Here is a 13,737-nt window from a genome sequence, read left to right on the forward strand (position 1 = left end):
ATTGTTTACATTTTATGAAATTTTACTTATATTTATAATTCACTATAATTTTTCTCCATTATAATAATGTGTTAGTGCCTTGATGACTTGATGTAAACATACATTGTAACATTCTATTTTAAAAATTATTTGTTGTTTTAAAAATAATTTTTTGATTAAATTTTGATTTAAAAAATTTAATATTGAATAAAATAATTTTTAAAATTGTTTTGAAAATTATATTACTTTTTTCCTTTATTTTATATTGTTGAATATAACTTTTGTTTCATTTTTTTCAATTTTTTTAAAATTATTTGTCTCTAATTTCTCATGCTCTTGTTATTCAAGTGAATCTTTTTTTTTTCAAACAAAATAAAATTAAAAATAAATTTTTATCTTATTTTAAAAATTAGTTTTCATTTCAGGATTTTATTTAAAATGAACGGTAACTTGGCATAGGTTAGCACATATTTAAAATGAAAAATTATTTAAAATCAGTTTTACTTTTTTATCAGTAAATCTGTTTCGCTTTTAAAATTAGCAATTTTACATATAAAACCAAAATAAGTTTTTAAATTATGTGAATGACCATTTTTTATGCATTAGCTACTTATTTGGGGTTGGTCAAATTAACGGTATATTCAGCTTGTGTTTTTGTTATTAAAAAAAAATAATAAACCTGTGAAATTGTGAATATATTTCATTTTATTTTGTGTTGCATTTGTCCTTTCAACTCCTAATGTAACATATCATATGTTAGTCCTTTGAAATTCATTCTATTCATAATACATGATTAATTTTAAAACAAAAAACATTACACTTATTTTTTTAATTAAATTCTGTTTTTATTTTTTTTAGAAAATAAATGGATTTTATTTTTATTATTCTAATGTCACTTTGCTGATTTAAAACATATAAAATTGGTTATATGTATAATTGATTGAAGGTTTTTTCTTTTTTTAATTTAATGTGGAAAGTGTATTTATGGTTCACTTTAATTTAGTTGCGTTTATAAATTATTAATATATAGTAACATTAAATTCAATTATATAACTTAAAATCTGTTAACAAATGAAGAGAGAGAACACTATAGGAGAGAGCTACAAATTACAAGTTATTAACTTATTATAAAGAAAAATGTGCTAGGTATGTAACAAAATAAAAAATCTTGACGGTGATGATTTTAATAGAAGGGATGAGGCAGAAGAAAATGAAAATGGGGTGAGTGTGGTGTTACTGTTAAGTGATTGAATCACCAATCTATTCTTTGAGCAAAAGTTTAGGTTTTTATTATTTAAAAAAATGTGAAATTGTAAATTATTTTGTGTTATTCTATTTTATTTTATATTACATCTATTATTTTTATTCCAGTGACAATATTTTAAACTTTCAATAAAAAAAATTATAAGATCAAAAACAATGAAGATGCAACAAAATTGTATACATTAAAATTACAATTAACTATTTATTTAAAATTTAAATGTAAATCAATTAAATAATTATTTAACAATTGTATAAAAATTCCTTATTTGAATTAAAGAAAAAAATATGGAGTATTATTTTAAAAAAATACATCTGATTAATCATTAATACATACAATACACTTAAAATGGATACCTGGAAGTAACAAAAATACATAATTTGTATTATTTTAAATGTTTTGATACTTGTACCAAATCGTTGATAATTTGTTGCCAAGTTAGTTATTAAAAATATCAATCTCATTGTACCCATATTATTTGTCAAGTTAATTATGTTGCTTCTACTTACTCGTCTTTTAGGTCATTCATTTGTCTTTGTTCCATGGTCATTCTTCATCTTCTATTTGTTATATTTTTTTTTCTCCATGTTTCTCTTTATTTTTTGCTCTCTTGATTGTTGAGTATTTCAATTATCCATACTTTATATCACCGGTTAAACCAAGAAAAAATTCATAAATTAATGCAAAAAAAGAAATTAATAAAGAATATAAAAAGATAAATAGAAGAACTACAAGGGAAATGACTTATACCTACAAACAAAATCTGTCACTAGTAGTCCAAAATCCGTGGGTAGATGTATAAAGGACTTTGTCCTACAGACTTTTTTGCGTCAACTTTGAGGGGGTATACAATGACAACTAATAGTCTGTCACTATAGGCTTTACCTACGGATATATTTTTACCTACAACACCTACTATTTCAAATGTGTAGGTAAAATATATTAGTTTATACCTATAATCTCTAACTATAGGTAAAAGTCAATTTACTTGTACCTACGGTCCTTCCTAAGTGTATATTTTTGGTGCACCATGACCCTCTTTACATGGAGGGAATCATCACTAAAATGTAACAAGTTTCTAAATTTTTAAATGTATAAAAGAGTTAATTCGAGTTGCTAGACAAATAGACAAAGTAAAAACCTAACACTTGAACATTTTGTCGCTGGGTCACATCTTCATTACCATCTAAATCATGTTCCTGAAATAACATTTTGTCGTCGGCTCACATTTTCATTACCATCTAAATTTCAACTCACCTCTAGTTAAGATTGTTTGTAGTTTGATGATTTTTACTGGTAGAACCATTTGTAGATACCTAAATTAAAAGAATGTTTTTTCTTTGTAAAGTATCATATCATAGTTAAATCGTTGAATAAGTAGAATTATAAATTCATACCTCTTGATCTATAGCTTCTAAGACTTGATTAATTTGTGGATCTTCTACAAATCGCACTTTAAGCACAACTACAAGGTTTTCAAGCAAAATCTCTAACTTTTGAATTCTATTATTTGCATAAGAGCTTTGAGATGAACTTGCTTGATGTGGAAGCTTGCCAAGACAACGCACACGTCCTCTTTTTTCAGGTCCTTTGACTTTTGAATATATATCATTTGTCCAATTAGTAGAATCTTGGGTGCTTTGTAAATTTTGTGAACTCTCTACTTCAACCATTTTCTTTTTTAATTCATCCTACATAAATACACCTTATAAATTATTATCATACATCAATATCCTGAATACTTCAATATCACTAAACAAATCTCATCTCCACATTAGTTACTCCTCCTCACCCCATAACCTTCTATTAGAAAATTGAGCAAAACAAAGAAAAAGTATTGAAATAAAAATTAAAATTCTTACAATTACAATAGCAGCCTTTTCAGTAACAATGCTTCCATCTTTTCGAGTTGAGTGTTAATATAAATTTTTGCCCTAGAAGGTTGCACTCCCTTAGCCTTTGTTGTCTAACATTAGTTAAAAAAATCATGGTAGCTTTGAAGTTAGAAGAGTGACAATGAGATGATGCCAAGTAAGAAACTGAGCATTGTGCTGATAATTTTACAATTTAAACAAAAAGTTTAGTACAATACTATAGTATTTTCTATGCATACCAATTTGTGGAAGTAGTTTTTTATTTCTCCAACAATTAACAAATAACAAATATGTTTAAAAAAAACTATAGTCACATGCAAGGAACACCAAAATATAGTGACTGTTTTTTCAACATCAATACTTGTCCTAGAAAATCAAATGGTTTTAGTAACTAAGTTCAATGAATAAAAAATATATTTATCCTAAAAAGGTGGTATTTAGCCACTTAAAAATGCTAGAAGCGCACCTAGGCGACAGAGTCTGATTGCTTATTTAGGACCACTTAAAAATTCCAGAAGGCAAGGCACAGTCATAGAACAGAGAAAGAACACTGCTTTTCAATTAAGCCCTGTATGCTCCATTTGGCCTACCAAGTACATTTTTATATTTTAATTTTACTATCACACATAAAAATACTTACGCTACAAATTCTTTAAAATTTGAGTTACCACCAAGGATCTCTAAATCCTCCTTCAGGCCAAAAATTAAGACATTTATAAGTGATTCAATAAAGACCTAATAACAAATGTCATATGAATCATTTAAGAAGGGACCTTGCAAGATATTCCCTGGTTGTGGCCAATGCTTGACTTAGTGTCTGTAATAGGAATAAATACAGTTATTCCTTAAATAAGTGAATTTATTGTCGATTTTCTTTTTTGGTATTAAAGTGAAGCATATTAGTGAAGGATGTACTATACCTGTTCGGACAAAGGAGCTCTAGAATCTATACTATTACTAGCAACTTTCCTAGCTATAACATTTGGATCAGTTTCAAGTATGATACTTCACAAAATATGAAGACATGAAGTTTATGTGAAACCGGCGTGGAGTCAAGACAAAGGTAGATAAGATGCAAGAAGAAAAGGAGTAAGTGTTGAGGTGATAATGAGGGAGAAGGCAGACAAAAGGAGGAAGATCAGAGGAGTATGCCTTAGCTAGATAAATGTGATTTATGGTATAATTCTACTGACATTCCAGTACTATGGGATCTATAACTACTGAAATCACATGCAGCTATAGCAGCAAGGTACAATAACATTTAAGGATTAGCAACTTAATTAATTGCATCCAAGATTTAAGTCATGCCTTTTAAGATTAAGCCATGATTTCCGAAACAGTATGTGCCATGTGGTTGGCTTAGAATTTAGATTTAGACTTAACCACAAAGAATCTTTAAATTTCTCTTACATCAAGAATTGAACATCTACAAATAATGTCATAAAGATATACATGGCTAGTTTCTTATCTTTATACCACCTTTATGCCATTTGAATAACATCTCACACACGTATAATTAGGTGTCGTTTGTCGTTTTTTCGGTAATGAATATATCTTTTACAGAAAGTAATTAATCTTATTCAAACCAAATAAAATTGTTATAGTGTAGATAGTGTAGATAACAAATACTAAAATCAGGACAAAATATAGTTTAGAGATACCAATAACATGTTCAAGATTAATTAATGGCAAGACAAAAATATTGACAAACATTCATAAGTATTCAGTAATCAAAATATAGCTTATTATATTCATAAAGCATATATTTCAAAACAAATGATGCAAAACGTGTAATTTGAGAAGGAAGGAAGAAAGAGTAGTCTTCTCTAAACAATAAAAAAAAATATATCCTATTTTATAATATAAAAATATAAATATCTTAATGATATTAATTAAAAGTAGCAATAAAAAATAATTATTTAAAAGATTTGTAAGGTTTAGAGCCTAGCAATTAGGAAGTATCATTACTACTCTATATTTCTTTGAACTTTCAAAAAATTTGGTCCATACTCAAAGAAGAGAGACCAACAATTCTTGAAATTATTCCAATCCACTTCCCATCATTTATATAATTTCAAAATCTTAATAGATACAAAAAAGAGAGAGAAAGGGTTGTTATGCTATTTCTTACTGGGTGTAAAGTATACCCCCTCTTCTAACTATCCCATACAATATGGAAAATTTTTGGTTTCTATCCTACTTAACTGGAACAAAAGAACTTTTACAAAGAATGATTCTGACACCTCTAATGTAGATGCTGCAAGCAGGCCATTGTGTCTAGCAACAAAACCATCATATTGATGCAAAGTTGCAATCCCCACCCTCACTAAGATCCTCCTCACACTTGTTACCAATTTTCACAGGCCATCTCCAAGACCATACTTCTCTAACCAGCAATGGCATAAAGGTGGTATAAAGATAAGAAACTAGCCATGTGTTTGGAATCACGGTAGAAACATCAAAAACTACGTCAACAACGTGTAACCAAACACGCTATAGATGATGTGTTTTCCATTTAATCACTACAGCAGGGCTGGTCACCAACCAACCAAATGGTCCACTAATCTATTTGTAAAGAATATCATTAAATAGACTGAGTAAGAAAAAAAAAATCAAAGAGGAACAGTAAATGAGATCTGAAAGAGAATAGTAGAAGACGCAAGTTATGTCACGCAAAATCGCTTCCAGATTCACAACACAAACACTTATTACAACAAAGAAGAACACAATTGAAATGAATGAACAAAGAATCGTAGATTTATTTAGTCATTGGAAGCGCAAAGAGCAGAAACGGTTAAATTGAACGAGAATAGGGAAATTGGAAAATAAGAACGCGCGATTGAAGCGGTGAGAAGAGAACCATAGCATTCATATTTAATGGAGAATAAAATATATTAAAATAAAGAGTTAACGAGAAAGAGACCTGAAAGTGTGAACGAGAAGGATTGTTGAAGAGAGCTGAGAAAATGTGTGAAGAGGAGGAAAAAAATTTCTGCAACTCCAACGAGAGAGAGAGACCGCTATCTTTGTTGTACGGGCAAGAAACTTTTATTAATTCAGTTGGTTTTGAAGGAAACCCATTACTTTTTCTCAACAATTCCTTTCTGGAGGATTGGTTTGCAAGCCTGGAACCACACAAAATTTGAAACTTTCACCTCACTTTCTTCTTTATCTTCCTTTTTTAATTATTTCCTTTTCTTGTAGTGTTTTGTTCTTTATTAATATGTAGTAGCTTAGCTAGCTATAGCTTCCTTAGTTTCTAGTTGTACATCTATAATTTTTTTTTTGTTTTTGTTTAAATGGTGTGTATCTTCTATTAAATGTAATCTTATTTGAATTAAATAGAATTATTGTACAGGCAAGAAACTTTTATTTTATATTTTGAATATTTCGTATTAAATAATTTAGAAATCTATATATTTTCTCACTATTTTATTTTTATCTTCATTTTTTTAAAAGCTTCTCTCTTTCTATTTTTTTAATCAAACAAATACTAATATTGTCACATCATTTAAATGTCTTTCGCGATTTTTTTTGCCTATACTGTGCTTTTGTCTACATCAAATAATGATTGGTACAAATGGTTGAGTTTTACCTACATTAGTCAGTTGTAGGTAAAAGTATTTTTGAGATTTACCTACACTAATTCATGTCCGTAGGAAAACGGCGTCTGTAAACATAGGTTATTTTTCTTGTAGTGGACAATATATTTAAAATGAATTATGTATGCATTTTAGGTGTGTTAGAGTTGTAGGGGGTTTTGTGGTGGATTGATGGGAAGAGTAAAATTGAAAAAATAATATAAAATGGAAATAAAAAATAAGAGAAAAAAAAAGGTAAGATTGAGAGAGAAATAAGATTAAAAAAATGAATTTCGTAAACATCAAAGTTACCCCAAAATCTGATAATTTCCTTCGAATTTGATTTTTAATTAATTTCTTAAACAACCTTTTTGAAGTTATGGAGTTGTGATAAACTTGAAATGAAAATAAAATGTTAGAAAAAAAAAATTAAAATGCATACATAAACAATTAAAAGAAATTAATACCATGTAAAAAATCTCACATTCAAAGGATAAACAAAGAACCTAAATATAAATTAAGGAAGTGAGGATAAATTAAAAGATAAATAAAAAAAGATTGAATGTGATTAGATGGGATACTTGAAACTACATGGAACCATGATAAACAAAATTGCAAGTGTTAACCATTCAAAAAGATAAACAAAATTGGTTGGCCTGCACCATTAAAAAAATTGAACAAAAAAATGAGTTTTTTCTATTCATTTGTTATAGAAAAGGGAGGTTGAAAAATATAAAATTGTATTGAAGCAAGTTGCTCAAGTGAAGGGGTAAGATGATTTTACAAAGCATATTTAAGTCTGCATATTGAGTTAAAGATCGAGTTGGATGCAAACAACCATACAACAAATTCAATATTCAAGGGGTGAAGGGATGAGTTAGTAGGAAAATTGTTCGAGAAGGGTGCAAAGGTGAAGACAAAATGAAGGAATAAAGTTAAGTTGAAGAAGTATGAAAATATAATTAAATAAGTGACACAGTTTCTTTGTATCCATAAACCATATTGGCCTTCCTTTGCACCTTCACAGCTATTGCAATGGCTTTTAACACCATCATCCAATGCAGTTCTTCTTCATCTCATACGATCAGGACTACATACGACGTGTTTGTCAGCTTCCGCGGTAAAGACACGTGCAACAACTTCACTGGTTTTCTCTTTCAAACTCTTCGTAGAAATGGCATTGATGCCTTCAAAGATGATGCAGTTCTCAAGACAGGCAAATTCATAGTACCATTGATGCTATTGGCCACAAACTTGCACACATCTGCAATTGCACTGAAGCATCCCCGAGTCGTGTTCTTCCAATTTTCTATGATGTTGATCCATTAGAGGTGCAAAACCAGAGTGGGTATTAAGAGATAGCCTTTGCAAAACACGAAGAAAGATTCAGAGAATTGAAATCGCAGTCAAATGTTTGTATGTGAGTAATTCTTCTTTTATCATGTAGGCATAGTTGGTTATAGGGTTGTGGTGTGGAAGTTTTGTTTCACAGCCTAAGATGGTGATAGTTGGTTACATAAGCGGTTGCAATGCAAGCAAGGATAATAGGTAATAATTTTGTGATTAATTTAAGGACAAAAGTGTCAAATGAAATGTGTACACGAAAAGAGAATATCCCCCCCCACACACACACACATATATATATATATATATATATATATATATATATATATATATATGAAAAGGAAGATAAAAAGAGATATGTTAAAAAAAATTAAAAATACTATCGTTGAAGAACAATTCCTAAAAATAATATCATTAAAAAATAATTCTTACAAATTCTCTCATTCGAGATAATTATTTTAATTTGTATAGAGAGAAGATTGATATATTTCAAAAATATTATTTATTGTGAACTTTGATTATATTATAGTTCATAAATTTTTAAATATTCATTATGAATTATAATTGTCCTCTTGCATATAATTTTTGGTGAATAGATTGTCCTCTTCTATATTGGAATAACTAGAATGAAGGGATTTGGGAGTTATTCTTCAACTAGAAAAATTTTAGAAGTTTTTCTTTTAAGAGAACGTTTTGGGAGTTTTTTTTTTCAAAAAGAGCTTTGGGAAGTTTTTTTTGACATCTTATCTCTTTTAATTTAGGTCTTGTTTGGGGTGGTTTTTAAGTTTGAGTTTTAAAAATTTTTAAAATAAGAACCAATTTTAAGTTTTAGTTTCAAAAAAATTTTAAACCATGTTTTAAAATATGATTAACTTTAAAATAAATTTATTTTCAAAGTTTCATATTACATTAAAATTAGTTTTCGAGTGCTTTTGCTTGGGGGTGACGACAATGGTGATGATGTTAGCAGTGGCGGTAGTAGAAATACTAGTGGTGATCGTAGTGGTAGTGAAGGTGATAGTTGTAACACCCTCTACCCTAACATACATATAAATAAGAAAAATATATAAAAATATGGAATTAACTAAAATGATTTTATTCAATTAACATAAAGAAGTTCATGTGAGTAAAAGGGTTACATTCACTTTAATATTATCAAATAAAACTTATTAAAAACATATCTGACTCAGAATAAGATCGTCAAAGTTTACAAAAGAAATTTTGCTAAATCAGTGAGGTAAAATAAAATAACATCATACAATTAAAATAAAACATATTCTCAATGCCACATCCTATCAGAGCATTGTATCCCAGTATCCTCTAGCACGAGGTTCTTTAAAGTCATCTACCTAATCATTTGCTTTCACGAACACAAGGTTCGAGATCATCACAGGATCTAAACACAAATAATACATAGGGAGTGAATTATTATATTTCTAAAAAAATACAAATAAACAAAGACATGATCAAAATAAATTATAGAAGTATTTATAACATAGTTCAACTTAATACAATTCACGTCACTTCACCACTTTATCATTTAAAATTCATTTTTCAATCATCAATCACATTACACATGAATCACACACTCGGATTAAGACGTAATAGCACTCATTATTTTCATAATAAACAATTAGCAGACGTTATGCAACAATTATACTAAGACTCAAGTCTATATGCAATGTGGTACCATGTCATTGAAAAACACACTCAGGCGTTTAGGAGTACATAACAAGACACACCACACAATAAGTATATGTCAGTTCACTCTCACTAAATAAAATCATAAGGTGACCAGTCAGGGTCACTCTGTTTTACGAGAATGCTCCAACCATATGGGATTAACATAGACTTAAAGGAGCACTCAAACCAAGTGTCTTTACGCCCAAGGCCTAGACTCCGAAAAATCCATTAGGGTCTCACCTTCCTGATTCATGTCCAACCCCTAAAATAATCTTTGCACGTTGACACTGCTCATGAATTATATAATACTCATGATCTCACACTCGTGTTTCAAACAAGTTTAGCACATTTCACTACAATTTAACGCTTTAGGTTCCTAACTAGGAATCCTACATTTTCCCTTTAACGCTACACATAAACACTTTTCTCAAGGTAAACACCAGTCAAGTTATTGTATAATTCACAGCTCACAACACAAGTATTGTCACATCAAGTGTTAACCACATACTTATTCACAACCAAATCTCATGTCCATAATTTAACATCTCATAATTTCACAATCCACCATCGCATGTTACGTGTATCTCACAAATTAACGCATGTTCAACTTTGCACTTACACTCAATCTCAATAACAATATTATGATCTCAATGCAACATATTATCTCACAATTCATCACATATTCAATTCACTTACACACAATTTCATGATCTCAATATGACAATATCGTAATTATAATCATACATAAAGAATTGCAATACAATAAACATCCCAAAAAAAAACCCTAATTTGATCCACTAAGGATTCCTACACATGTTCATTTTAACCCCAATTGCAATAAACTCATCCCTTAACTCTAAGTGGGCTCACGTGTGTCGTTCGACAATGATAGCGGTGTCTCTAGTAGTTCCCTAAGATTCCTTAAGCTTTTCCCCTGTTTGCTCTATTAGGGTTTTCATGCGTTAGAGAGAAGAGGAAAATATGGTAGGCTCCATTTTACTGTCAATGTGCGGGACTAAATTATCTCCGCATAAACATTATTTCGCAAATCCCAACGGTGAGAATGTGTGAAAATGGGTTTCGAAGGTGGTGCCTAAATTTCAAGATGATCCAACGGTTGACAAATATGGTATCATAGTTTTACTAGGACAGCTTTTGGGTATCTACGGGAAAAGGGAAAGCTCGGTGCGAGGGACATTTCTTCCATCACAGACAATATCTCGAAAATCCCAATGATAGGTGTGTGAAATTAAGTTCTGAACCACACATTCAAATTTCACGACGATCCAACGGTTAACGAATACGGGATCATTGTTTTACTGAGACAGGTTTGAGTGTATGCGGGAAAAAGAGAGGGTTTTGGGAGGGGGAGAAGGGAAAACAAATTTGAGAGGAAGAGAAAGCATAGAGACGTACGGTCAGTCTGGAAACTGACCTAATATGTCTCTATTTATAGCTAGGGTACTCTCAGCCTATTATTTACTCTATTTTTCTTTATTTTTATTATTTTATAAAAAGGAACTCTATTTTATTTCCTATCAAATGAATAAATAAAATATCCTTTTTATTTTCCTTCAAACCATTATTTTAATTAATAAAGTTATTTCTCCTTATTTATTTAATTATAAAAACCTCATCATTTTTCTAAAATTCTATTTATTTATAAAAAAATTCTTTTTAATTTATGGGGTGTTACAATAGTGGTGGTGGTAGCGATGTTGATGGTGTCGATGACAATGCTAGTGGTGGCAACCAATGGTGACGACAATGATAGCAGTGACAGAGGTGGTATTAGTGGTAGCGATGGTAGCCACGATGATAGTAGTGGTGTCAATCATGGTGATGGTGTTGGTAGCATTGGAGGTTGTGGTGATAGTAATAATGTCGGTGGTGTCGGTGGTGATGGGGGTGGTGGGGGTGGCAACATTAGCAGTGGTTGTAACAACAACGTTAGTGGTGGTGGCAATGGTGGTGGGGGTGGCGGTGACAGAAGTGGTGGCAATAACAATTATGGTGGTGGTGGTAGTAATGACGGTGGTTTCCGTGATGGTGGTGATGTCGGCAACCAGTGGTGGTAGTGTGGTAGTGGTGGTGGTTAGGACGATGTTGGTGGTGATTATGAAGACGTTGGTGGTGGTTGTGGTGGCGGTGATGAAGGTGGCATTACTAAAAAAAACTACATTCTACGACAACGAAACCACGACAATTCCCAAAAATCGTCTTAGAATGTCTTTGCGGTGACAATTTTGTAATATGGAGAACTTCAACGACGATGGTTTCATAAAGACCGTCTTAGAAAGTCACTTTCTAAGACAATTAATTATATAGCCGTCATGGAATGCTTTTGAAATTATTTAACTCTACGAGTGAATCCCTTTGTCTATCTCTCTCACGCACAAACTCATCTTCGGAACTCGAAACAACGCCACATTCCTCAACACCATCATTATCACAGCTTTCCACAACACCACCACCTTTCAAAACCACCAACACCTTCTCACACCATCGACCGCATGCATCCACATCACCACCATCGATGTCCCCTTCGGACAGGGGAACAACTTCTGCCGCGCTGATTGCTCTTAGGTGCTTCGTGAGGCCCCTCGTGATGGTGTTAAAGGAGTCATCACAGGCTCAGTTCCTAACGTCGAAGCAGTAGCATGAGAGGAGGAGGGAGCTGGCGTGGAAGTCAGTGGCCACGTTGGCGAGCCAGGTGGTGAAGAAGCAGAAGGCAATGAGGGTTTCGTGGTGGTATCTACAAACAAGTTGTCAGTAAAGTACACCAGCGTCAACCTTCACGGCCACAATGTCAGTGTCATTCAGGCAAACAAGCCTGCTCCTACCCAGCGCCTCATGTACTATTTCAAGATTCATGTCAAGGATGCCAACGTTCAAGGCCAGATAACAATTGGATTCACTTGTGAGACCTTCAACATGCAAAGACAACTAGGGTGAGTGAGAGAGCGAATGTATGTCTTTTCTTTCAGTTTCAACCCTAACCCTAATCTTATTCCTATTAATTCTTGTTAGGTGGGACGCCAATAGCTAGGCTATCACAACGATGATGGTTTGCTCTACCATGGACATTGCAAGGGGGAGGTGGTTGGCCCAACCTATACATCCAGAGACGTAGTTGGTGTTGGAATTAACTATGCTGCACAGGAATTTTTTTTCACGTACACACCAATTACTCCTACTCCTCCTTTATTTTATTTTTAGTTTTCTAAATTATTAACATTCCTTCTATGCCATTAAAAATGGCCAAGTTGTCGACTCTATTTATAAAGACATGAAAGGCCCCATTTTTCCAACCATTGGTGTTCACAATCAAAACGAAGAGTATATGTCACTTGTACCACTATTGCATTCTTATTTGAGTGTCCACAACCATGGTTTCATTGTATCTAAATCCTTTCTTTTATTATCAATACTACTTACAAACTTTTTACTCTCAAATAGCACACCTTTTTATCATTACTTGAGGTGTTTAATATTTTAGAAGTGTGTTTCATTTATCTCTGACAGGTGCATGTCAACTTTGGGTAGAAATCATTTACTTTTGACCTAAAGGTAAGACTTAAGAGCTTTTGTTTTTTCATTATTCATCCCTTAGTTAGGATGCTAATTAGATGCTACAATAGGGTAATATTGATTTTAGTTTTCACTTTTTTATTTTCCCCCTTTGGCAATCACAAATATGGATCAGCAAAATCGCAATCACAAATATGGATCAGCAAAATCGCAATCATAACTAGTTATCATTAAGACATTAGTGTATTGAAAAGTAATGTTTCCATAGTTGTTTTCAAATTAAAGAACTATGAATTTTACTTGTACGGACTACAAGTAATCAGCTTATGAAACACTGGTTTGGTATATTAATACTTACCCACGAAAGTATTAACAATATTGCTGTCAATTCGTTAGGTTGGAAACGTGAGCTGATTATATTTGATTAAATAATTTGAATGATTATTTTACTCTAACCAGGCACACACGCACGCTCTAATACCCA

General features: G+C 31.5%; 1 protein-coding gene and 1 long non-coding RNA gene across 2 annotated transcripts; one reads left to right on the top strand and one right to left on the bottom strand.

Moving 5' to 3' along the window:
* Positions 1-1,940: 1,940 nt before the first annotated feature.
* Positions 1,941-6,626, bottom strand: LOC102664972 (uncharacterized). Its single transcript, XR_413905.4, has 3 exons — positions 6,038-6,626; positions 3,103-3,206; positions 1,941-2,931 (listed from the first exon to the last, which is right to left on the bottom strand). It is a non-coding gene; the product is annotated as an uncharacterized lncRNA (long non-coding RNA).
* Positions 6,627-11,437: 4,811 nt separating this feature from the next.
* On the top strand, positions 11,438-11,800 carry LOC102668592 (abscisic acid and environmental stress-inducible protein-like). Its single transcript, XM_006579063.1, has one exon. The coding sequence runs from the start codon at positions 11,438-11,440 to the stop codon at positions 11,798-11,800; it is 363 nt and encodes a 120-aa protein (XP_006579126.1).
* Positions 11,801-13,737: the final 1,937 nt, after the last annotated feature.

The sequence above is a fragment of the Glycine max genome, chromosome 4 (assembly GCF_000004515.6).
Source record: "Glycine max cultivar Williams 82 chromosome 4, Glycine_max_v4.0, whole genome shotgun sequence".
NCBI lineage: Eukaryota > Viridiplantae > Streptophyta > Magnoliopsida > Fabales > Fabaceae > Glycine > Glycine max.

Excerpts from the sequence above, each read along its gene's own strand:
- LOC102668592 (XM_006579063.1), top strand. The coding sequence starts at position 11,438 with ATGTTGATGGTGTCGATGACAATGCTAGTGGTGGCAACCAATGGTGAC.